Below are 27,005 nucleotides of genomic sequence, written 5' to 3' on the forward strand. Positions count from 1 at the left end.
GGGGTCTCTTTGATAAGGGCATTAATCCCGTTCATGAGGGCACCACTCTCATGACCCTAATCACCTCCGGAAGGCCCACATCCTAATACCATCACACTGGGGAGCGGGGGTGGTGGCAGATTTCAGCATATGAATTGAGAGGGGAGCACAAATATTCAGTCCCTAACAGCCCCCAAGTATCCCAATCAAGGGAGGAGGGAGCCCTGAATAGGTGACATGTTTGAACTTGATCCTTGGGATTGGACATCACTCACATGACGGATACCAGGGCTTTTTCAGCTCATCCTCTGTGCTGTCCAGCTATCAGGAAATGAGAGGCATTAGCTGTGTGCTGAGAAAGCCCACCACTCAGCCCCAGCCCCATTGGCCCACTCAGGATGAGGGAGCTGCCCTGAACATACTCCACGCCCTCACAGAGTCCCAAAGACATTTCAAGGCAGGGCCCCTTGGTCTGGTCTCTCTGAAGCACTAACGTCTCTCACCACCTCTGCTCCGGAGGGCTTTCTCTGTCCAGCTGCCCATTTTGCTTTCCTTTCTGAAACAAGGTGATTCACTGTGCCCTCTGTGATTTCCCACCTCTCCCAGACCCATCCACTTGCTTCCTGGGGCCAGCCACGCATGATCCTTCAATCACGCCTCCCAGACCCAGCTGGACATCCAGCCGAGTGGCTTGAGCATTAGGCCTGCTCACTTCTGGGTGGAGGTGAGCAGCCCGGGCCTCCTGCAGTGACCTACTGCCCAGCAGCTCTTAGGCCCTCGGTGCAAGGAGCCTCTTACGCTAGGTCATGAATTCCAAGGCTGACATCTGAGACTGGGTCAGTTGGGGTCTGCAGGCATGGGTCCCATTCCAACTTGGGACAACTCAGGACAGACCTCAGGGCTGAAGGGGTCTTGTGGGCACTGGCTGAGGCATCTTCAGACCTGCATCCCCGCTCGGCTTCCCCACCCACCCCCACTGCTTAGGAGGCTCCTTGAAAAACCACCCACTTGCTAAGCTCCATCTCAGAGGCAGCTAGCTTTTCAGGAAACCCAACCTGCAAGACGCCCTTAGGCTCCAGTCCGGGGAGGAAGCCAGGTCTTCCAGAGGAGAGAGAGGGGCTGGGAGGAGGTGTGGGTGGCAGTGGGGGGATCTGTGGGCACCACCAGAGCCCCACGGTCTTGGCCACTCAGACCACAGGCTTCAGGACACCTTCTGTGAGCCCACAGCTAAGTCAGCTTGCGTTGGGGTGCTTCTGTAGAGACACTTGGGGGACCCAGCCCCGATGTCGCTCCTCTTTTATCATCAGGCCATGACCACCATGGCCTGTCATTTTTAAGTCTAGAAACCACAGGCCACATACAAGATCTACAGGTGGTATGGGTTCAGGACTCGCCCTGTTCTCTGATCCCCATGTATTCAACAGCTCTCAGAGGGTTCTGAGCCCCCAGTCCTGTCCTTTTTGTCTCACACAGGAGTGGACACACAGCGGCTGTTCAGGAAATAGTGGACTTGAGTCGGAGCTGAAAGTGCTTCCACTGCAGAAGCGAAGGGCACTTGCCCATCAGGACTACAGGACCAGGGCGCACTGGTGAGAAGTCTCTTCTGTTACCTCTACCTGAAAAGGAAGCCAGGTTTTGTGTCCAAAGGTCAAGTTAAAAAAAAAGCCCTGCGGGATTAGGGGCTGGGGGGTACAGAGGAGTGTGGGCTGGGCTCAAGATTAGAGCACCAGCCCCCAAATCTGGGAGAGTGCAGGCCTGGGCTGGTTCCTTGGAACAGCCAGGACAAGATTCTGCCACCCCATGGAGTGTCAGGATGGCCAAAGAGAGCCTCGGGCTTGAAGGAGAAAGACCACTTAACACTAAGTTCTCAGGGGCTGCAGGGAGGAGCTTCTTGCCCGAGTGTTTGAAGAGCCTGTTACATGGACACCGTGGCTGTGACTAGTAGAACCTGAGACTCAGAGGCCCCTGTAAATAGGGCAGCCATCAAGGGACCCCATTCTAAGGGCTTAGGCATGTCCTGGGAGAGGGAGCGAGCCCCAGATGATGGAGCTGGAATATATTGTATACTGTAATATACAGTACTGTAACACAGAATATACTATAATACTGTAGCTGGAGCTACAGAAAGGCTTGCTGAGCTCAGAGCAGCTTATGTATGCATTGAAGAAACAAAAGAAGCACAGTGATTCTTTTGTTCCAGGTCACAGAGTAAATCTGTATGCAAGGGACTGAACTGTCCCTCCTCTGCAAAGAAAACTTCTGTGTTAAAGACTTAACCCCCAATGTGATTGCATTTGGAAATAGGGCTTTTAGGAGGCGATTAAGGTAAAATGAGGTCGTAAAGTTGAGACCCTGATCTGACAGGATTGGTGTCTTTATAAGAAGAGATACCAGAGCTCACATGCTTGTCTCTTTTAAGAAGAGATACCAGAGCTCACGTGCTTGCCTCTCTTGCCCTCTCTCCCTGCCTTGTGAAAGTGAAAGTTAATAGTCGTGTCTGACTCTTTGCGACCCCATGGACTACACAGTCCATGGAATTCTCCAGGCCAGAATACTGGAGAGAGTAGCTGTTCCCTTCTCCAGGGGATCTTCCCAACCCAGGGATCGAACCAGGGACTCCTGCATTGCAGGCAGATTCTTTACCAGCTGAGCCACCTTGTGAGAACACAGTGAAAAGGTGCCTGAAGGCCCTCACCAGAAACCACATGCTGCGGGACCTTGAACTTAGACTGCAAGAACTGAGAAATAAATTTCTGTTGTTTAAGCCCCTCAGTGTTTTGTTATGGCAGCCCTACTGGTTAGGCACTAGTCTCTTTCTAGAAATGGGTTTGCAGCATGAGATCCCAGGGAGGAAATCTTCCTTGGTGGTCCAGTGGTTAAGACTTCACCTTCCAGTGCAGGGGATGTGGTTCGATCCCTGGCCCAGGAGCTAAGATCCCACATGCCTCGTGGCCAGAAAGCCAAAACATAAAACAGAAGCAATATTGTCACCAATTTAATGAAGACTTTAAAAAATTAGGTTCACATCCAAAAAAGTCTTTAAAAAAAAGAGAAATATCAAGAGTTTCCAGCTCCGTGACATCAATTTTCATCCCCATTTTATCCACATGACTTCAATGTCCCAGCCTTTGAAGTCAAATTTTCTTAATACTCCAAGAATGATCACCTTGCTCCCATCTTTTATTAGTTTGCAGGAGTGCATTTTCCTGCCAGTTTTCCCTCCCCAAGTACTGCTGGGTCTCCTGCCCCCGGACGTGCTGACAAGGTCCCCATAGGCCTCCTGGCTTTGCATTTACACCTGCATGTGCGTGATTCCAATCAGTGAGAGCCGAACCCAGCTACCACTTGAAGTCTGTGCTGAGGACTCAGAAAAATGGGAAGGAAAGCACAGCCAAGAGGCTTGTATCTGCTGTTGGAGGTGGCCCCTCCCAGAACCCAGGGCCAACAACATCCTGCACATCTTGGGAGTGGTCTGCCCACCTGTCTGGTGCCAGGTCTTTTGGAAGCTTCCTTGACCATCCCAGACCCTTGGCCATGAGGCCTCTCTGTCCTTCAGGGAAGGACGAAACCCCACCATCCACCCTTAGAACTGTGGTTGGACCTGGACCTCACATGATGGTCCCTGGGTCACTGGACGTCTGTATGTTTCCCAAGTCAGGGTCATTCAGGCACCACCAGCCACGACAATCAGCTTCTTGGATCCTCTGCATTTAGCCAGGTCAAGGCTGATAACTGCACATCTTCCCTGACTTCTCTGTGGCTTCCACTGGCCCTCACACCTTGAATGAAAGGCCATGCACACACGTGTTTGTGCACCACCATCCACAATGTGCCGCCTGCAGAGAGGGCTCTCTGGCCGGGAACACACTTCACAGAGACATCCATTACACAGACGCACCCTGAGGTCCCTCTTGCGTGACTATAGTTGCCCCTCGGATTCCCAGCCTCCCTGCAGGGTTGCTTGCGAGGGCCACAAAACAAAGTCTGTCTGAGGCTTCAGGGTGAACTCAGGGCCCCTCCCCTGAGTTTCAAAGACCTCAAAGCCCTGAGGGGCACGTTTAGCTCCCGATCAAGCGCCCTATAGGCTCTCTTAGTGCCTTTGTGTGGAGGACACATCTCGCAGGCTTATGGTGGGGGGCGGGGGGAGCGGGGATGGGATGCTCAGGCCAGTGTTAGGGCAAAAAGACGTCTGTTGGTCCTTCCACCCCAAGCTCCTGCGCCCACCTTGACCTGCCTGCCATACGCTCTCCATCAAATATCCATTCACGGCTCTGCATTCTGTGAACACTGGAGAAGCTGCCTCTAGGTGAAAAAAAGCGAGAGGTGGCTGTGATGGAGGTTTCAGGGGTTATTCCCAACCCCCCTTTCCCAGATCTTCTGTGGCACTTTTCTGCAGACCTTTGAGTCCTCTATGCCCCTCAGAAGTGGGGTCTAATAGTCGCCCTGGAAGGTGACAGCCCAGAGCACAGCCTACGCTCTTGGGTTGATGGAGGGGGTTCTGATGTGGGTATGACCACCATCTCCACACGGTTCCTATGTGGGAACGCCTCTGTCGCTACCTCTTAACTGTTCTGCACACCAGACTCTCCTCACACCCACACAGTTGCGCCTCTCAACTGTTCTCTTCACTTATCTTTCAACAGAATGCTTTTTAACCTCTGTTAGTCTCTACAGTCGCCCACCAGGTCTCAACCATTTCAAGCCTCCGTGCACTCTGTTTATTTGTGGTAACGAGGCTGTCATCTCACTGCAAATGCCATTTGTATCCTGCGGCAGCTACATAGCATTCATACAACGACTCTCGGCTTCACAGGGTCTCCGGAGAGAGAGAGACTCAACAGGAATACAGTGGCGAGTGTAGTTTGTGGACTAGCATTCTCCATGTAAAAGCTCCTTGCAAGCCGATATTCCAAGGGAGGGTCCATCCTTACCCCCTGAAGGGACATCGTGGTCCAGACGTGGGGTGGCTTCTGGGTCAGAAGAAGATGGCTGTTGTCTTAGCCTTCTTGTGCTGCCAGAGCAGAATACCACAGGCCTGGTGGCTTTAACAACAGTTCTGGCAGCTGGAAGTCCAAGATCAAGGTGGCAGCAGGGTTGATGTCTGCTGAAGGCTCTCTCCTTGTGTTGCAGAAGGCCATCTTCTCACTGTGTCCTCAAAGAGCCTTTTCTCAGTGAAAGGAGGGGGAGGAAGCAAGCATTCTCGTGTCTCTTCCCATAAGAGCCCTAATCCCAACACAAGGGCTCCACCCTCAGGACCTTATCTACACCTAAGTACCTCCCAAAGGTCCCATCCCCAAATACCATCATACTGGGGGTCAGGGCTTCAACATACAGATTAGGGTTGCTGTAGTTGAGTCACTAAGTTGTATCTGACTCTTTGAGATTCTTTGCAACCCCATGGACTGCAGCACTCCAGACCTCCCTGTCCTTCACTATCTCCCAGAGTTTGCTCAAGTTCATGTCCATTGAGTCAGTGATGTTATCTAACCATCTCATTCTGTGCTGCCACCTTCTCCTTTTGCCTTCGATCCTTCCTAGCATCAGGGTCTTTTCTAATGAGTTGGTTCTTTGCATCAGGGCCAAAGTATTGGAGCTTCAGCATCAGTCCATCCAATGAATATTCAGGGTTGATTTCCTTTAGGATTGACTGGTTTGATCTCCTTGCACTCCAAGGGACTCAAGAGTCTTCTCCAGCACTACAATTCAAAAGTATCAATTCTTGAATTCAGCCTTCTTCATGGTCCAACTTTCACATTTGCATATGACTACAGAAAAAGCATAGCTTAGACGCTACAGACCTTTGTAGGCAAAGTGATGTCTCCACTGAATATGATGTCTCTGTTGAATATGCTGTCTAGGTTTGTCATAACTTTCCTTTCAAGGAACAAGCATCTTTAACTTTGCAGCTGTGGTCACCATCCACAGTGATTTTGGAGTCCAAGAAAGTAATAAACCTGATTTGGTGGGGAGGGTGGGTAACATAATTCAGTCCACAACAGCTGTCACGGAGCAAGGGTGTCCCCAGTCGTCCCTTGGCTCCCAGGCCATAGCTGGGCTGGGCTTAAGATTCTGGGAGGCTCAGGAGAACGGCCAGCACCTGGCTGTTCACATTCTCCAGGAGTGCTGGATGGGTCAGAAGGACTCAGGTGGGATGAGGCATGAAGGAAAAATCAGATCTAACCTGGGCGAGATGGACTCACTCAGTGGGCAGTCAGAGCAGGGAGGGGTCATTGGTGGAAGGCTCCTGGAGAACTGGCCCTGTGTCTTCAGCCTGCTCACGTCAGCAGGTCTCCTGTGCTCGGCTGCACAATGTGTGCAGAGGAGCCAGAGCCTTTGGAGGTGGCTCCAGCGTCACAGTGTTGGTGAGACTAGATGGCGGTAGCAGTGTGCAGTGGACTCAGCACCACAGCCTGTGGGGTCCGTGTGGCCCAGTTGCCACCAGAGAGAACCAGACATACCCACGTGACTGTGAGGAGCTGCATTGTGACCCTGCAGGGTCTGGCTCCTGGCCACTTGGGACAGGTCCCAGCTATGCTCGTGAGGCCAGAGTGTAGTTCTCTGTGGTCCCAGGCTCAGTGTCTAGGTGGCTTCTTTGACCTGGCGCCTTCATAGTTCCTTTGACCAAGATTACTGGGTCACTTGACGAGGGCCATGAGCTGCCAGCTCTTTTCTGGAACCAATAAGTATAGCCTAACACAAGGTTACTCAGCATCACAGGAATCTATTTATTACTCAGCATCACAGGAATCTATTTACTTGGAAAATCAGATCAATCAAATTTTTGTTTCCAATTAATTGTCTCAGTTTCACACATGTCCGTACACCGAGTGTATCTCAGAGTTTTTCAGATTAGGAGTACAAATAAGGTGACACCTATGCCCGGACGACATCCCTAAGGCTGCACTGATTTTAGTGGTGGCACTTTTGGCTTTTCCACAGCTGTCCCCAACTCACTGAATGCTACTTGCTGCAGGTGGCTTCATCAGCACCCTGATCCTAATCCTGCCCCTTTGCCCCTTCTGTGCCAGCTGGGCCTGACTGCTGATTATGGGCCAGGCTGAGCCCTGAGGGTGGACCCTCCTACAGAGCAGCCTGGCCTGCAGCACTGGACCTGTGCCCAGCCCCGCCCCGCAGGCCAGGGTGGGTCCCCCTGGGGAGAGAGAGCAGGTCCATCTCCTCCCCTGAGAGTACTGGGATCAGTCGCAGGGTCCCCAAGGCTCACCCACAGGCCCACAGTTTTCACATCCACTCCATACCATCACAGCCCCCCAAGGACCTACACCTAACAGCTAATTGCACAATTTCTGAGTCTAGACTCCCCTCCCTCCCTCTGTCTCCTGGCTCAGGCAGAGTCATGCTGCCCACAAGACAAGACTGTATGCTTACAGACATCTCCATCACTGGGGATGATGGGTTGTCAGGGTCCCCTCATCACTGGGGATGATGGGTTGTCAGGGTCCCCTCATCCCTTTCCTCTCTAGAAGCCTGTCTGGCCCTGAATGCAATGGTGGCATCAACTGTCCACTCAGCTCCACCAGGCAGGCTCCCAGCTTCTGGCGCAAAGAGAGAAACTGGGGGAGGGGCGACTCATAACTCCACCCACCACGGCCTCTGACCGAATCCAGCCGAGTGTCCTGCTGATGCATGTCTGTCTTTCTGAGAGTGGCACAGGTGTGCCTCCGTCCAGGATGGCTGTGGGACTGTGCAGCCCTAGGCAGGAGGAGCAGTGTCCGGGGCTTGGGGCAGCTGGGCAGTACTCATCTCGGGGTCCACAGAGCCCTGACTCTGTCTGGCGCCCCATGCAAGCCCTGTCTGAGGGGCAAAGTCTCTGGTCCTGGGCGTGATCACTGCTCCATTTCTACCCTTTCTTCTTCACCCTTCCCTCCAGCCCCACGGAGTGGGACCTGACCACTGACCACAGGGGAGGCAGGAGAAGGCGAGGCTCCTCCTTGTCAACAGCTCTCGGTGAAATTGAGGGTTCTCAGGCAGGAAGCCACCTTGCCCTCCATCCTTCCTGCCGCTCCCACCCCCACCCCACACCCCACCCCAGCAGAACCCCAGCACTTCAAGACTTGGGCGATTACCCAAGCTCGCCTCCTCCCCACTCAGGGTTTTATCTAAATCACCCTCTTCTCCCCACTGCATGCCCCCCATCCCCTCCCCTCTTATGCTGCAGGTAGAAAGTGGCTGCTTTTCCTCCTAAAGACTTCCCCTCTGTGCACATCGTCTCATTCATCACATTTCATCCCACTCACTCCATCTTGCAAACCACCCTATAATTTATCCTGATAATCATTTCACTCCCCAGAGCAGCTGAGTCATCGGCAGGCTTTCAGCTGTCACTGCCGTACCTTGTCTAGAGTGTCAGAGAAGCCCAGTCCAAACCCTGAGTCAATCATTTACAGTTTCCAACCAGGAACTGCTAGGAGCCCTGTTTCGTTGTGATGGGTCCTTCACCCCTGTCCCTGGCTCTCCCATCTTCTCCCTCCCAGCCACAGAACAGGGACAGCTCTGTGAACAGTGCCACTGTGGCCAGCTGCCTAGCCAGGACTCTGATGGGCAAGTCAAACACCTTGCTGTTCTCTGGCTGTACCAAATCAAGCCAGCTTCCTTCTCATCATTCTCAAGGAAATTAATCCAACTAAATCTAAAACTGAAACTAAACCAACAACATCCCAGCCTGTTCAAGAGAGCAAGCTGGTCATGTCCGGGAATTTTCCTCTCCCAGGCTTGTCGCTACTGCCTCGCCTCCCCCCGGGCCAGTGCTCAAACTCCACGCAGCGGGTGCTCAGATAGCAACGAGGAATGGGCTGTCCACTTCCAGCCCTCGGCCTGTCGCCTGCCTTTCCCAGGTATATGCTGTCCCCTCATGGCTCTCAGGTGCCACCAACAGCTTTTCACTCTGTCCCCGCTGCTTCCACACAGTGCCCACAGCTTCACACAGCCTGGTCCACGCCAGTCCCCCTCAGTTCCTCGGCAGCTTTCTCCTGGGGACAGGAAGGTTTGGGTGACCTCTCAGGCCTTTCCAAAGCCCATAGAAAACGGGGTTCTCTGTGCATTCTTACTCTCCCCAGTCACCCCCTCTGCTGGCATCTCTGTGTGGTCATTGGTCAACAGAGCCCCAGAAGAGACCAGAAAGTCCAACCACTCCACCCCGGGATTCCCAAACTAAAAAGGAGCTTCATCAGTCCCTCCCACTCCATCTTTCCTCCATGCCCAACTCTCCTGATTCTCTCTCTTAACTCTCTTCCTTTCCAGAATCTTCTAGGCCAACAGAAGGACAGAGGAGAGATGGGAAACAGCCTTATTCAGACGGTCCCAGTTCTTCTGCCTCGTGCGTTTGTTGTTGTTCAGTTGCTGAGTCGTATCTGACAGTTTGTGACCTCGTGGACTGCAGCACACTAGGCTTCCCTGTCCTTCAGTAACCCTCAGAGTTTGCTCAAACTCATGTCCATTGAGTCAGTGATACCATGCAACCATCTCATCCTCTGTCGCCCTCTTCTCCTCCTGCCCTCAATTTTTCCCAGCATCACGGTCTTTTCCAATGAGGCAGCTCTTCGCATCAGGTGGCCAAAGTATTGGAGCTTCAGCATCAGTCCTTCCAATGAATATTCAGGGTTGATTTCCTTTAGAACTGAATGGTTTGATCTCCCTGCAGTCCAAGGGACTCTCAAGAGCTTCTCCAGTAGCACAATTCAAAAGCATTAATTCTTCAGCACTCAGCCTACTTCATGGTCCAACTCTCACATTCATGCATGACTACTGGAAAAACCACAGCTTCAACTCTACCAACCTTTGTCGGCAAAGTGATGTCTCTGCTTTTGAATATGCTGTCTAGGTTTGTCATAGCTTTCCTTCCAAGGAGCAAGCAAGCATCTTTTAATTTTGTGACTGTAGTCACCATCTACAGTGATTTTGGACCCCAAAAAGATAAAATCTGTCACTGTTTCCACTTTTCCCCTACCTATTTGCCATGAAGTGATGGGATCAGATGCCATGACCTTTGTTTTTCAAATGTTGAGTTTTAGGCCAGGTTTTTCACTCTTCTCTTTCACCCTCATCAAGAGGCTCTTTAGTTCCTTTTTGCTTTCTGCCATTAGGGTGGTATCATCTGTATATCTGAGGTTGTAGATATTTCTTCTAGAAATCTTGATTTCAGTTTGAGCTTCATCCAGTCCAGCATTTCACAGGATGTACTCTGCATACAAGTTAAACAAGCAGGGTGACAATATACAGCCTTGATGTACTTCTTTCCCAATTTGGAACCAGTTGTTTCATGTCCAATTCTAATGGTTGCTTCCTGACCTGCATACAGGTTTCTCAGGAGGCAAATAAGGTGGTCTGGTATTCCCATCTCTTTTAGAATTTACCACAGTTTGTTGTGATCCACATAGTCAAAGGCCTCCTGCTTTGGAGACTGAGAAATTGAGAATTCACCTGGGTTCTTCAGAGTTCCCCAGATACTGACACTGAGTGGCTTATGTCAAGTTGTCTGAGTTCAGAGGAAAGGTTTTGGGGCCACAGTGAGCAAAGATGGCATTCAAGTAAGCATCAGAGGGAGGGCACACCAGTAAATGCACCACTTGTCAGCCCACCACATCAGAGCCCTGGGAAGGGATATTCCCTATGGAATTTGGGTTAAGGTTTCCTTCCTCCAGGCATGACTTTTTTCCCTTAACCATGGTGTTCATGGTATCCTGGTGGACTAGCTGGGTTCTGGAAGGCCGGTGGGTCATGATGTCCACGCGGAATTCTTTGATGACAAAGTAGTAGCAGAAAACATCCAGGCAGCAATTGAAATTGGAGAAACACATGGACAACTGCAGGAACAAGCTAATATTCTGCTTGGTTCTGCACTCCACGATGAAGCCATTCCTCACCAGGAACTGCAAGAAGAAACTCAGGTGGACGGGGAGAAAGGAGACCACAAAGACAGCCAGGTTGACCGCAATAGTCCAGATGCAGGCCTTCTGCTGGACCCAGTCATGGGTGTAGTCCTGACGAGCAACCAGAATGTGAATACTCCTGGAGGAGCAGAAACCAATGATGCTCATGGGAAGAAGGAAGCCGAAGACCTCAAAAGGGAAGAAGACCTTGGCGCTCCAGGTGCCATCAGACATGTTATGGAAGCATGTGTAGTTTTCCACTTTGCCATGGAAGCTATAGACAGGAGTGCTCCCAACCCACACCAGCACCCAGATGATACAGCAGATCCCAAAGATCTTCCTGGGGGACCGGATGTGGCTGACCAGGATTGGGTACCGGATGGCCAAGAATCTGTCCATGCTGATGAAGCAGATGGTGAAGATGCTCCCATACATGCTGATGAAGTAGAGGCACTCCACCAGAGTACAGAAGGGAAGGAATGAGCCCTTCCTTTGGGACAGGAACATCTTGAATGGGAGGGAGAGCACCAGCAGGAGGTCAAAGACTGCCAGGTTGATCATGTAAATGGAGGTGGCAGTGTAGCAAGGCCACTTCTTCTTCAGGAAGGAGCTAAAGCCTCGGATGGCGAGCACATTGAGGAGCAGACCAAGAAGGAAGGTAGGGATTTGGACAGCCAACTGCACGGTTTTCATCAGGTCGTCCACATCTTCGAAGGAGCAGTTCTCGCTCTGGTTCTGCTGGCTCATATTCCTTCCTACAATGTCAACAATAGATGAGATGAAGCTCCTCTTACTCTCTAGAACTAATGGAGTCAAACAACTTTGTCAAGACTCATGAAAACATCCCCTTTATCACACAGCAATCTATGCTCTCCGAACAACAATTAGAAAACACAGGAAGGAAAATCACCTTCTAATTCTGTTGCCCAGATGTAATCACTGTGATATATATATATATGAATATATATATGGATATATATATTATATATACCACACACACGTGTGTGTATGTGTCTTTATCTTTTACAAAAACAGAATATGCATGACCCTTTCTCTGTTCCCTTTTCTCCTATCAGAAGTCTTTCTGTTGAAAGTATCAGAAAGACCATAAGTCCTGACCCAAACTGGTTTCATCAAAGAGAGAATTTCTGGAAACAAGAAAACTAGGGCACTGCTGACTTGAGCTGCAGATTGTACAGCTTCAAATGCTGTTTTCAGAACCCAGTTTCTCTTTGTATGTTGACCCTCTGCTCCACCTCACCCTCACCCCTAAGGTTGGACAGAGCTGACCCCACCCCTAACTGTAGGGCTGGTGGCAATCAGTCCATCACATTCCCAGGACACTGTCATTGGTTCATTTATAAGCCCAGGGGTGAATATTTGACCCAGAGCAGGTGAAAAGTAATGAACTTCTTGCTTGGGTTTCCAGGAAGAGTGTTGGGGCTTCTTCTTGGGGATTTGAAATTCGGAGGATAAAGTCTGAAGCTGCTAGAGCCTCTTGCTCTCCAAGAAGAAAACCACACAGAGACTGGAAAAACATGGAAGAAAAAACATTCCCAAAGGAAGTGAACTGAGGGCTTGTGCACGTGTGTGTGCTCAGTCTCTAAGTCATGTCCAGTTCTTTGTGACCCCATGGACTGTAGCCCACTGGGCTCTTCTGTCCATGGGATTTTCCAGGCAAGAATACTGGAGTGGGTTGCCATGCCCTCCTCCAGGGGATCTTCCCCACCCAGGGATCGAACCTCCATCTCCTGCACTGCAGGCGGATTCTTCACCACTGAGTCACCGGGAAGTGAAGTGAAGGCTTGAGGTCTCCCTAAGGCAAAGAAAGGCCTTTGAACAGAAAGAAAATTAAAGCTGGCTTCAGGAACAAGAGGTCCGAGGTTGCAGGTGTGGCTGCAGATAGTCGCTGGATACCAGCAGACGGATAGAGATCACAAGCCCTTGGGAAGGCAGCAGTTGAGTATTTTTAAGACCCTGTATAGAATATCATTCCCAAACCCTCTCTAACTGCTGGCAAAAACAGAAATATATATATAATCCATTGAGCACTATATAGTAAATACATAATATACATTATCTGGTGCCTTTTCAGAAATTCAACACTTTCCTATGTGCTAACTTTTCTTATAGGTTTATGTCATGGAAGATCTAAGAAAAGGTACTGACTCATATTAAAAGCTTCAGACTCCTGTGGTCTGTGTGAATGGCACCTCCTGGAGTTGTGCAGTGTAGGTCCCAGGTGTAACTTAACTGCCCCAACCCTAGGAAGCCTGGAATAAATTAACTGCAAGCTGGCGGGTTGCCCCCTCCTGACTGAATATCCCAAACTATCCAACAAGCTTATCTAAAAAAAAAAACAACAACAACAGCTAGAATAGTTTGGAAGCAACAAGATAAGTTTGAAAAATGACAAAAAGAACAGACAAGAACCCAATTTGGATCTAACTGAAAGTGTTGCAACACCAAAGAGGAAGACTCATTTGGCTAAGAGAAGTCACCTTCAACATCAGAAACAACAAAAAACCAAGAACCACAAAGATAAGAGCAAATACAAGCTTGTGCTTAAAGAGAAAGGAACTTGGAGCATCCGTTTGGGGCTGGGTCATGCTCAAGCAGACTCCATGGGTGAACCCAGCTCATTGCTTCTGATTCAAAGATTAGAACTAAAGTGGCCAAGAAAAAAAAAATTAGTGATGTTTAAAGATAAACCCAAATTCAAGCCCAAAACATGGCTGAATTGAACAAATTGATGAAAAACTAACAGAGGAAAAAAAATGGTTCTAAGATGCCAGGACTTGTCTGAATTGACTGTACCAATTATTCGTGTGGAAAAGATACAAGTCAGCTATCAGTGTCCTCCAGCAGGGAAATCCTAAAGGTCACATTTCAATTGCTGAACAACTTCAAATGTGAGCTTTTCAAATGTTAATTTTTGAAGCTAGAAAAGCACACCATGGATTGGCAATAAGAAATTAGGTTGAAAAAAAAAATACTTCCAGCTAATGGTAGAGTGAGCAAAGAATCTGAAAAATTAATCCCCTGAATTCCCTCTGAAAGTTCAAGGAAACCATCTTTTTAAAAATCTTTTTTCTAAAAAGATCAGGAACTTCATTGGAATAAGATTAAAAAAACCTCCAGGCTGCAGCAAGACATAAAAGTCATTTTTTCCCCCCAAAGATGGGCTGCAAATAAAAAGCAATCCACTTGTAGTGGCGGCTAGCAACCACCCACTCTAGACCTGTTGTCTGGGGCTGTTGATGGCACCTGTTCTGGCCAGCTCTGGGATCCGCAGAAATCAACTGAATCAGCTGATTGAATCAACTGTAAGATGGTGCAGGGGTGGAGGCCAAGAAGCAAATGCTGAGACAGTATTAGACATTTGACAGATATATTAAGGGAAAGGCCGGTGAAGGATAAAAGGCGAGAGACAAGAGTGTACGGGCTTCCCTGGTGGCTCACTGGTAAAGAACACATCTGTCAATGCAGGAGGCTGTGGGTTTGATCCCTGGATCAGGAAGATACCCTGGAGGAGAAAACGATAACCGACTCCAGTATTCTTGCCCAGAGAATCCCATGGACAGAGGAGCCTGGCAGGCCACAGTCCATAGGGTCACAAAAGAGTCAAACAGGACTTAGTGACTAAACAACAACAAAAATAGGAGTGGACAGGAAGAGCCCTCAGACTGCAAAGCAGTCTGACACCTGTGTAAGGAGAGAGGGAAGGAAGAGTTGGGTAGAACTTCAGACCATAGCGCAGCTCTGAGAATGATGGGCCAGGTCATCGAAGAGACCAGAAGCACAAGTCACCTGTTCAAGTTCCATGTCCAGCAGGAATCTCCCAGGACCAGTGCCTTCTCAGAGCCCCATCATTGGGTAGAACCAGCCCAAGGTGGGCATGACCCCAGTTGGATTGTCAGTCACCAGGGCCCTGGTCCCAGCTTCATACTAGGAAGCAAATAAGATGAATGGCGAAAGGTCATGGATCAAGCAAATTGGGTCTGTGAACAGACCTGAAGGGCCTGAGAGGAACTTTGTTAACCACAAGCAGCTGGTGCCTGAGAGGTAGGCTGAATTACACCACAGAGATGAGAACTTGGATTAGAGAAACCATGTTTTATGCAGTTTTTGGAAAGAAAGTCACTCTCAGATGTCCTACTTACATCTTTGTGCTTAGTCGCTCAGCTGTGTCTGACTTTGCGACCCCATGGACTATAGCCCGCCAGGCTCCTCTGTCCATGGGGATTCTCCAGGCAAGAATACTGGAGTGGGTTGCCATGCCCTCCTCCAGGACTTAACATCTTTAAATGTCACTAAAATAAAAGCTTAAAACATTTGTGAATAAATAAGCCAAGTTTCCTGGAAACCTCTCTGAAAAAAATTACACCAGAAAAGTTTCAAGGGGTTAAATTTGAGCACAAGAACTTCATGCCCAATTGGGTGGCTGTTCAGGTGTGAAGATCAGAGAAAGCCAACTAGGTATGTATGGCTTCCGGGGGGACAGAGTGGGGAAGCTGCCTCCAAGAGGCAGAACTTTAGCTCTCCAAGAGATGCCAACAATAAAAGATGCAAACATCAAGATGGGCAAGTTCAGAGAATCAGAACAGGAAACTGGAACGAGACCAAAGCTATGATGAATATAGTTACAGATTTAGAAGAAAAAAAAGTAAAAGAGATCTTGCGTGCATGCTAAGTTGTTTCAGTTGGGTCCAACTCAGAGCCACCCAGTGGACGTAGCCTGCCAAGCTCCTCTGTCCATGGGATTCTCCAGGCAAGAGTACTGGAGTGCGGTGCCATGCCCTCCTCCAGGGGATCTTCCCGAACCAGGGATCGAACCAGCATCTCTTGAGTCTCCTGCATTGGCAGACGGGTTCTTTACCACTAGTGTCACCCGGGAAGCCCCAAGAGATCTTCCATGTCTTTAAAAAAAGACAAGCTGTAATACCTCAGATAAAGTAACGAAGAAGGGAGACGTTCTTCGGTTGCAGAGGGTAAGCATGACAGAGAGTACTGGGACACAGGAAAAGAAAACATTACATAAAAGGGAAATTAAAAGTAATTGTTCTGTCTTCTTTTTTAACTTTGATAGTTACAGAAAGCATAAGGTTTTTTAAACCTTGACCTAACAACTGACTATTAAAAACAGCATGCTTATCCTCAAAATCACTAAAATTGATAGAAACAAATCAGACAAAACAGTCAAGGAGTAAATAGAATGGGGAAAAGTAACCAAGCATAGAAATTACATCAATAAAATCAATTACATTCTCCAAATAAACTTTGAAGATTTCAAATTTAAAAAATTAACCAATGTTTTCAGTTCAATTACAAAATAAAGTGCAATTCTTTCTTGCTTATAAAGGACACACTTACTTAATGACAGAAATATTCAAAGTAGAAGTCCCACGATGAGATATCAGACAAATATGAGCAAAAGGAAAGTCCAAGTGGCAATATTCATACCTGGCACTGTAGAATTAAGAATAAAACTACGAATCAGGATTAAGAGCTTATTTTATGTTAATAAAAGAAAAATTGTGAAGACAAATATAGTAATTTTATGTACTAGATGTTGTATACAAGTACATAAAGTAATACTGTTAAAATTCAAGAGCCATTGGCAAAAATATGGCAGTTTCAGATTTTAATATGGAATAGATTTGAACAGATCAAATTGGCAAAATGTAAATTAGGATACAGAATTATATAAATAATGTAATGAATATAATTTAATTAATAGCTCTTAGATCTTATTTTAAATAAATAAGCAGTCTGTTTTTTTCTCAAATATCCGAGAAAGAGTTGTTAAGATAAATTACCTGTCTAGCAAGAACAAAGCTTTCCATTAAAAGAAAGGCAGAAATTTTGTGGGGTATATACTCTGACCACAATACACAGAAGCCTAGGAAATAAAAAACAAAATTGGCTTTTAAAAAACTAAGTAAAGCCAGGATTACAAAACAAAAGGCATGGGGCATAATCAAGAATGACAAGAGCTTTCTGGATTGATTGCTTAAAAAAAATTTCACAAGATGCAGCCAGAACTATTCTCAGAGATAAATACATAGCCCAGACAGCTTGAAATTTTTTTTTTTAAAGGAAACTAAATAAATGATTGAAACAGTCAACATGGGCATTTAGGGAAAAAAAGAACACTAAAGTAATAGAGAAATAGGGGAAATTTGTATAAAGATAAAAGTGAAAATAAAAGAATTAGCAAAGAGGAAAATAACCAAAATCTGTCAATTTAATTTTTTGGCAGAGAGAGGGAGTTGAAGAGTAAATTAAACAACACAAACACCTCTAATAATTGTGATCGATAAACAAGATTCAAGCAAAACTAGAAATGAGAAGGTCTTCTAAGACTAATAGAGGAGAGAGAAAAAAATAAAAAGAAATTACCGTATTACTAATCCACTTAAAAACCATGAGGTAGTTGACAATTTAGGGGCAAAACATAACTTACCACAATTAATACAAGAATTAACACAAGTGGTATTGATTAGATCAAAAGCCATGAGTAAAACTGAGAATGTTATCAAAGAATAAATAGATTTTAATATATCTAAAGGTGGGGGGCTCTAACATATTTTAACTTTCAAGGACCAGATAATTCCCATACTCTTCAGATACACAAGATAATGACAATCAAGAATTTGTTATGAAACTAATTTATCCAAACACCAAAACTTGACAAATGTAGCACAAAAGAGGAAAACTGCTCAAACGCATGTATGAATATAGATGCAAATATCTGAGTTAAAATATTACCAAATAGAACTCAATATACTAAAATTATAGCTCATCATTTTACCAAGTCATATTCACCATAGAAATGTAAGACCTTTTTCCAATGTTAGGAAATTTGCTAATACTGTGCGTTACATCATTAGGACAAAAATGAAAAGCCATCGCATTGTATGATAGTTTTTCCACAAGTCATTTAAATGGAGGAAGAGAAGGATACTTCTTACACCTGATAAAAGAGTAACCTGTTCACATTAACAGCCAACTTTGCATTTAATCGGAGAAGGCAATGGCACCCCACTCCAGTACTCTTGCCTGGAGAGTCCCATGGACGGAGGAGCCTGGTAGGCTGCAGTCCATGGGGTCGCGAAGAATCAGACACGACTGAGCGACTTCACTTTCACCTTTCACTTTCATGCATTGGAGAAGGAAGTGGCAACCCACTCCAGTGTTCTTGCCTGGAGAATCCCAGGGACGGGGGAGCCTGGTGGGCTGCTGTCTACAGGGTCGCACAGAGTCGGACACAACTGAAGCGACTTAGCAGCAGCAGCAGTTGCATTTAATAGTTTAAAAAAAAAAAACAAAACAAAACAAAAAGAGGCATTCTTATTGAAACTGGGCACTTGCCGACAACCGGAAGTTCCAAGTAGACAACCAACAGAAACAGTAAGAAGAAATGAGGTATTCCCCTGAATCAAAGCAAGCGTCCTTTTGAATCCTGGTTTGCTCAGACTATGGGCTTCCCTGGTGGCTCAGCAGTAAAGAACCTGCCTGCCAATGCAGGGTATGCAGGGTCGACCCCTGGGTCAGGCAGATCTTCTGAAGAAGGAAATGGCAACCCATATTCTTGTCTGGGAAATCCCAAGGACAGAAGAGCCTGCTAGGTTACAGTCCATGGAGTCGCAAAGAATAGGATACAACTGAAAGACTAAGTCTTAGGGTATATGACCAGTAGTGGGGTTGCTGGGGCATATGGTAACTCTTTAGTTTTTTAAGGCACCCCCATGCTGTTCTCCACAGTGGCTGTATCAGTTCACATTCCTACCAACAGCGCATGAAGTTTCCCTTTTCTCCACACCCTCTCCATCACGCTGATGGACCTAGAGTCTGTCACACAAAGTGAAGTCAGGAGAAAAACGAATGGCGTATATTAACGCATCGATGTGGAATCTAGAAAAAATGGTACAAATGAACTCATTTCCAGGGCAGGAATAGAGAAACAGATGTAAAGAATGGACATGTGAACACAGAGGAGGAAGGGGGAAGGTGGGACGAATTGAGAGATTGGGACTGACATATATACACTGCTGCTGCTGCTGCTAAGTCGCTTCAGTCGTGTCCAACCCTGTGCGACCCTGTAGACAGCAGCCCACCAGGCTCCCCCGTCCCTGGGATTCTTCAGACAAGAACACTGCAGTGGGCTGCCACTTCCTTCTCCAATGCATGAAAGTGAAAGGTGAAAGTGAAGTCGCTCAGTCATGCCTGACTCTTCGCGACCCCATGGACTGCAGCCTACCAGTCTCCTCCATCCATGGGACTCTCCAGGCAAGAGTACTGGAGTGGGTTGCCATTGCCTTCTACCATGTATAAAATAGATAGCTAGTGGGAACCTGCTGTATAGCAGAAGGAGCTCAGCTTGGTTCTCTGTGATGACCTAGAGGGATGGGAGGGTGGGGTGGGAGGAAGGTCCAAGAGGGAGAGGATATATATATATATGTACACACACACACACACACACATATATATATACATATAGACACACACACACACACACATATATATATACAGCTGCTTCATTTCACTGTGCAGCAGAGACTAACACAACATTGTAAAGCAAATAAACGCCAATAAAAATTTTAAAAATCAATCAATAAAAAGGGAAAAGTATAAGAACAATAAATAAAAAATAACTCAAATAGAAAGCTTAGTCAATAAATGATGTTAAGACTAGCAGTGAAGAATTTGAGGGCTAAAAACTAACTTTCGAATCCTCATCTCATACCAAGTAGAAAAAGAAATTCCAAATTCATAAGTGAAAAAAACTTCAAGAGATCAAACCATAGAAAAACTACATGAAAACTTAGTTAGTGGCCAATTCATAAAAGCCAGTGGAAGGAAGGAAAAGCTCTTTGCAACTTAGAATAATTGAAAAGCAAAAGAATCAGAAAACAGATAGGACAGGTTTGACTGTACAAAAATTAGAAAATTTCTTTTTGTTTAAAAAAGCTTAACATCTAAGAATATATTGAAGGAAAGAAAATACAACAAATAAGTTAGATAAATGATGTTCCTTTGCTATGAAGAGTGTTAAAAGATGAGTAATATCAAGACACACAATAGATTAACAGAAAAAGACACAAGTGGTTCCCATAAAATTTATGAATAAATGAATTTTTTGCTTATATTATCTAGAGATGCTGACAAGGATTCCATAAAATAATAATCAATATGCTAGTGAGCATACAGATATGTACCCAAATTTGGAAAATTGATAACTTATATTACAAGCCCTAGAAATCTTTTTTAGGGTTTCATTCAGTGATTCTAAAAATTTACCTTAAGTAAATTATGCAAAAAAAGGAAAAAATGTGTACGGAAATATGTTCACTTTAGCATCTTTTTCTGATAGCAAAAAATACACGCATTCATTTGAATGTCAACAAGAGCTCAATTTCACTACGGTAAATCTACTCAATGGAAAATTTTTGCCTGACTATATTATGTTTATGCTGACTACGTTAAATAAAGAACCCACAAACTACAGAATTATACATTCAGAATGATTTCAAATATGATTAAAAAAACCCACGCACAGGGAAAAAACCTAGAAAAAAAATTTCCATATGTCAAACACTGGTTGCATTCAAACAGTTAAATGGTGAGTGATTTCTAAATCTTTTATCTTTATCTCTCTTTTTCTTTTGTGTGTGTGTGTATTTTTCTAATTAATAATAAAATGAAAACAACTTTTAAATGGTTTAATATATTAAATGCTGGGGTAAAAGAAAATTAGCAACAGCTTTTGACTTTCCCTTCAAAGAAGCAACATCTGAGTGTGTGTTGGAGGCACAGCGGGGACGGAAGGGAGGTTTACACAGAATTGAAAGGAATGCATTGAACTGAAAGATGCTCAGCTGATGAGGCACACATCTTGCCAGGTCAAAGATGTTAACACGTAGCATCAGAGAGACTTGAGAACAAAGCATAATATGACAACGAATTGGACAGGCGAGAAGCTGGTGCCACTTAAGAGACCAGAGAATAGCCACAAGAAACAAATCCATGATAAAAGCAAGGTTTCCTCTGTCTGCATGTCAGTCATCACATCATCAAAATTGTGTGTAACAGAAGGGGAAGGACTTCCCTGGTGGCTCAGATGGTAAAGCGTCCGCCTGCAATGCAGGAGACCCGGTTTTGATCCCTGGGTTGGGAAGATGCCCTGAAGAAGGAAATGGCAGCCCACTCCAGTACTCTTGCCTGGAAAATCCCTGGACACAGACCACAGGTTTGCAGATCGGACACGACTGAGCAACTTCACTTTCAGGAGGAAGGAACCGTGTGAAAGAGACTCAAACTGCCAGATGATCATTCAAGGGCCAGAGAGTGGGTGAAGAGGAGGGAAGATCTTTTAACACAATTCTCCCAAAGTTGAGAGAGCTATTAATAGAAATAAATGTAGTCCTTAAACTTGACTATTTTCTAGAGTGGTTATTTAGGCTAAATTATCTTGTCTATTTTAAAGGGACAAAAGGAAGAGAAAATTCACTATAGAAACAAAGAGAAAAAAACTGCAACACCTCAATATAGAGAGCAGAGGGGCAACCCCATGGAGGTTTAGACAAATGTAACAATTACAATCAAATCATAATCAGTTCAGTCAGTTCAGTTCAGTGGTTCAGTCTTTTCTGACTCTGCGACCCCATGAATTGCAACACACCAGGCCTCCCTGTCCATCACCAACCCCTGGAGTTCACTCGAACTCATGTCCATCGAGTAGGTGATGCCATACTGGCTAATAATTATATTAACTACAATACTTCCTGTCAAGGGGGGAATCTGATTAAAAATAATTAAAACCCAATCATCTTGTGTTGATAAGAAACACCCATAAAAAAAGGTATAAGCTGAGTAAAATGATGAGATCATCTATGGATTATCAGATACACAGACCACTAGAAAAGAAGGAAATGTGACGGTGTAATTTTTTTTAATATGGAGACCCTACAAGGTAAATGTTATAATAAACAATTAAAATATAAAATCTATGTTCCATGTACTTCTGTACATGATGGGAACAAGCAGAAATGCAAAACAGTAGAGAAATACAATTGTAGATAGAGGACCTAATGCTCCCCTCTTAGAATATCACTGATCAAGCAGACAGAGCTGTTTAGAGCTCTGAGCAGCTCAATTAATAATGTAGAACTAACAGTTTAGTGAGGACCAAGTCATAGATCGAGGGATTACGCTCTGTTATGGAGATAGCAAGTATCTTTCATCAAATTCATCCCATTCCTAGGCCCAGCCAAGGACTCCAAGGCAATGGCAATTTCACCCTTCAGTTTTCAGATCCTTTTCCTACAGACAGTAAGAAAACACAAGTATTTGCTGCAGCACTGATGGTATTAATCATAGTATACAATAGGCATTTTCATGCATTCTTGTTAAGGAGTCTCTTAAGTAGTGTGTCAAAGATAGAGTCAGAAGCAGAGTGCCAAAATATTGGAAAGGAACAAATATTTACAGATAAAACACCAGTGAAGTCACAGCTGAAAGGAAAATCATTTCTAAGTATTCTTGCAGACAGGAAAGACAGCGAGAAATGAGGTGAACCCAGTTACACACAGACACTCTAGAAGAGGAACATGGGGGACATGTGACAATTGGCCCTTGCACTGCACCCAGGCCCCAGAGGCTGTCGGTCTGCAGGGGCGTCATGTGGAGAGCCTAGGATGCCCCAGCACAGGAGGACATACAGGAAGGACTAGCGTTGCTCATAATCCGTAGAAGTATAGATATTCTTATAGCTATTCCAGAGATGTCATCTGGAGATGCCTCCATCATTCTGGAGATGTTATATCAGCATCTCCAAGGCTCGAGACAGGCGCCACTGTATGACTCCATGGGGCCATAAGAGGAAGTTTCAGATGCTGTAGGAAGCAGATCTATCTTCCACTGGAGTCAGAGAGCAGACCAACTGGCCGTGCAATGAGCTCTCTGTCCCCAGAGATATGCAGGCAAAGGCAGAATATCTGTTTATTTGGAATGTTATCAAGAAAATCCTCATATATGAAAGGCTTTAAAAAAAAAAAGGCTGAAATAGAATATTCTGGCAATATGTGTTCTTCTAATGTTTGGTGAAGAGAGGAAACATCTTGTACATGAAAGAGGATGGGCCTGGGAGCCCTGAGGCCCCTGCGCTGCTTCTGCTTCTCTCTGGCTGTGGGGCCTCTTTCTGGCCTGTCTGGCTTTTCTCATCCACACAGCACTAGCCAGCCCTGAGGACAGGAGCCCGTGGTGGCTCTCGGACTGCCAACTCGACCCCACGCTGGGCTGTGATTCTTGCAGCTGTCAGGACCCAGGGCTACCCACTCCTTCAAGGACCCAGCACCCCTCCTGGGGCAGCCCTGATCCACGTCTGCACAGCAAGAGCATCTAAACCCAGCTGTGTGGCTCAGACCAAGCTACCCTTCCTTCCTGGAAAGTCCTGGCTTTCCCAGAAAACACCAGCAATATGCAACTTTAGGTGGTTTGCAGGCTAAGAAGCTTCTCTTGTGCTGCCAGATCCTTCATCCACACAGAGAGTGGAGGTGTGAGCCAACTGAGAGTGGGGAGGGCCAGCTGGTGGCAGAGCGGCATCAGCACAGCTGGAGGGGTATCATGGCAGGAGGAGCATCCTCGCCTGTAATTCCAGTTTTCTCTGGGCAAGCAGTGGTGAACCCCGAAGGCAGAAAATAAACATTTATTTGAATGCAGTTATATGCTACTAACACCACAATATGAGCAAACTCATCGGTTAACACCTGAGCTGGGCTTCTGGGGATCATGATTGAGAAAGAACAGGACACAGGGGAGGGAGCACACTGACAGAATCTCCGGGAGTCCAGAATTTTGCTATAGCTGCACACTAAGCTTGGTGAGGGTGGAGTATGGGTGGGTGGGGGAGTGCAGGCATGAGCTCGGGGATTTGAGATGTGGCCAGTTCTGTGCTAAGTGCTCTACAGAGGGAACTCAATACGTTCATTCCTGGGATGCTATTATAATTATGCCCATTTTATAGACGAAGACAATGAGGCTCACAGAAACCAAAGCACTCCCCCAAGCCAAAACAGGTAGTGAGGGGCCTCCGCTGGACTCACATTCTGGACCTCTCCATCCTTCCTTTACCCCACCCCCACAAGCATCACCAGCAAGTTGTTGTTTTGTCTCTAAATTGTATCCGACTCTTTTGGGACCCCACAGATTGTAGCCCACCAGGCTCCTCTGTCCATGAGATTTCCCAGGCAAGAATACTGAAGTGGGTTTACTTCTCCAGGGGATCGTCCCAACCCAGGGGTCTAACTTGCATCTCCTTCATTGGCAGGCAGATTCTTTACCACCGAGCCACCTGGAAAACCTATCATCAGCAAGAAGACCTGGTAAATCAAGGGGGTTATCCATCTGGTAAACCCCTTTCTGACTCCTTTCAGCAGCTGGCACCACCCAACAGAGTCTGATCCCCTCAGACTCACCTCCCGTCTTAAAAACCCCATCCCTTCCTTCAGTCCACTTCCACAAACCACCAGCATCATCTGATGTGATTTCCCTGCTATGGCCAGGTGGGGCCACCTGCCACTGGGCCAAGTCCCTGCTTTCCTCCAACAACCCCAGGACAAGGACCATATATTCTTTGCGCTTTATACCACCTCATGAAGATAATGCAAAACAGACCCTCAACAAGGACTTATTCAATCAAAGAGGGACCGAGTGAATGACCTGGTCTGCAGCAGCTCCAGGGTGATAGGTGTCCCCTGTGCAGCTGGGATGACTGGCCAGATTCAAGAGCACCAAGCCTTCTGTGGAGCCCAGGGCTGCACTGTGCGCACCTCCACCCCTGCCTCACCGCCCCGGGAGCACACAGCTTATTCCAGGCCAGTCCTACAGACATTCCCTCACCTCCTGTTCACTTCCACTCATAAGAAATGCTGTAACTTCCCTTCTAGCTCCTCCAAGAGACACTTGATGAGGATTGGAGAATAATCTAGTTATAAGATATAACAGTGGCCATAGCTTGCTGAATGCTTACGGGGTGGGTGGCTATGGGACAAGCGCTTCCATCACTTACTGCTCTCAAGAGCCCTGTGAGGAAGAAACTCTTATTGCTCCCATTCCCCTGAGAGGTACACTGAGGCCAGGGAAATTACCCAGCTGGCAAGGGACTGGCCTGGGCTCCTGAGCGCAGCTCTAGCCTTCCGTGAGCACTTTGCTCAGTGGCTGCAGGGTGATTCCTAGAGCTTGTCATCTTGGCCTCTTGGTACTTTCCCGGCCCTGATTCCGGGGCAGCAGGCAGCCGACCCAAGGGAGGGAGGTGGGGACACGCAAGTCGAGCTCCCTTGGGGACGGCTCCTGGGCTGCCTACAGCGAGGTTTCCCCAACCAGCCCATGCTGCCACTCTGAGTCAAATCGGGAGGAAGTTGAGGATTCATAGAAAATGTCACCTGCAATCAGGGACAGACCAGTCTTCCCCTGCTGCTGCCGCTGTCACGAAGGCTGCCCGGGGGTCTGCTTCTGTCCCTGACGTCTAAGACAGCCAGGCAAGTCGGGGCAGGTGCCGATGGAGCCCAAGCCCCGAAGGAGAGTCACCCCGTGGTCCCCGAGACCAGCGTCAGTGGGTGGACTCTGGGTGCCTCGGGTTTTCTGAGCCTCCTGGGGGCTGTTACCTCCTGGAAGTCCGGTGCAGCTGAGCAAGGTGTGAGATGTCATTTCCCAGCATGGTCTCCACCTTACTCTGGGGAGAGGCACTTCCCCTCTGGGGCTGAACTTCCTCATCTGTCAAATGAGGGCGTGGGACCATATATATCAAGCTGCTTTGCATCAGTCTCATCTGGCAGAGGGGCTTCTCCTCTCCGGTCTGGAGAGGGGCTCCCTGGGGTGGGGGTGGGGGGGTTCCCTCCTAAGTATGGTTAGAATGTGGCCTGGGCAGGGGTAGGAGCATGCAGTCAGGAAGAGGCTCTGGGCTCCTGTGCCCTCCCAGAGGGTCTGCATACTTGCTCAGCTTCCAACTCAAGTCAAGAGCCAGTGCCTGAGCTGGGGTGTGAGGAACATTTGGAAGAGGCCACGTCACCCACAGTAGAGGTTTGGAGCCTGGCGTCACGCCAGGGGCAGCAAGCTTCTGAAAAAGGGCCCTCGTGGCTTCCAGTGCATCTGGGGTTTAGGATTCAGAACTGCTGCCCACGGAAAGCAGGGTGGTGTTGGAAGCCTTCATGTTTAGGACTTAGGGGCTGGGAAGGACAGCCTAGGGGGACACCTTAGCCCCCACCTGCGTGCCTTCAAGGGCCACGGCACGGCTGCCAGGCTATCCCCAGCCCTGGCTTCTCTGGGCCCAGCTTCCACGGGGACTGGGGTCAGCCTGGGGTGACACGGCTCTCAAGAGTCCTGGGAGCAGAGGTCTCTCCAGGGCAGCAAGAGCTGAGATTCACCACTGGGCCCTAGGGTGCTCCCAGCAGGGAACCTCTGCAGATTCCAGAGATGCAGGGAAGTCTGGGCTGAAAGCAGCCTGGCAGATTCCCCTCCTGCCCAGGAGGAGCTAGGAATCCCATTAAAGACCAAGGCACAGATCGATGTTACAGGCCTGGCAGGCCGTGGCTTTCAGACGCCTCCAGGAATAGAAACTCTCCAAAATGGGCCTGGGTGATTCACCCCCACATATGTGGTCTCCAAGTAATCAAAACAGCTTGTGTGTGACTGTGGGTGAATCACCTGGCCCTCCCCAGCCCAGGCCCCCCCATCATTCAGGGAAGAGCTTGACAGAACCATGACAGCCCCTTAAGCTCTCACTGTCCCCGATCCCATCATACCGGTGCTTGTGTGATGGGTAGAACCAAGTTCATTCACTGCATCAGGCCATGGTACCCCAAGCTGGCCGGGCAGGGCATAAGACAGGCCCTCCCCAAGCGAACCCACCCCAGGTCCCTGGCCCCATCTAAGCAGAGGTGAGGGCCCCTGGGTGCAGCAGAGGGAGGCCAGGAGTCTTGGGGGAAAGTGGTAAGGCGGAGACAAGCAGGTGTCCAGGACATGGAGCGTGGGAGCCCTGAGAAGGGGTCAGCCTTGGGGACCCTGCAGAGAGTGACTCACCACACAGATCCTCCTCAAAGGGAGCCTCATCCATCTCCTGTTCTAGCTGTCTACTTTTTT

The 27,005-nt window shown here is 47.5% G+C and overlaps 1 protein-coding gene across 2 annotated transcripts; it reads right to left on the bottom strand.

The window, feature by feature from the left end:
- Positions 1-6,680: 6,680 nt before the first annotated feature.
- Positions 6,681-25,601, bottom strand: GPR55 (G protein-coupled receptor 55). Of its 2 annotated transcripts, XM_069574692.1 has the most exons (3): positions 25,310-25,601; positions 16,239-16,334; positions 6,681-11,620 (listed from the first exon to the last, which is right to left on the bottom strand). In XM_069574692.1, exon 3 carries the CDS (start codon positions 11,610-11,612, stop codon positions 10,566-10,568), a length of 1,047 nt encoding a protein of 348 aa, XP_069430793.1. In that variant the 5' UTR covers positions 11,613-11,620; positions 16,239-16,334; positions 25,310-25,601; the 3' UTR covers positions 6,681-10,565. The 2 variants fall into 2 exon arrangements, with proteins under 2 accessions (XP_069430793.1, XP_069430792.1); XM_069574691.1 differs by lacking the exon at positions 16,239-16,334.
- Positions 25,602-27,005: the final 1,404 nt, after the last annotated feature.

This window comes from Ovis canadensis, chromosome 2, assembly GCF_042477335.2.
Source record: "Ovis canadensis isolate MfBH-ARS-UI-01 breed Bighorn chromosome 2, ARS-UI_OviCan_v2, whole genome shotgun sequence".
Lineage (NCBI taxonomy): Eukaryota > Metazoa > Chordata > Mammalia > Artiodactyla > Bovidae > Ovis > Ovis canadensis.

Coding starts and splice junctions, on each gene's coding strand:
- GPR55 (XM_069574691.1), bottom strand. CDS start 11,612: ATGAGCCAGCAGAACCAGAGCGAGAACTGCTCCTTCGAAGATGTGGAC.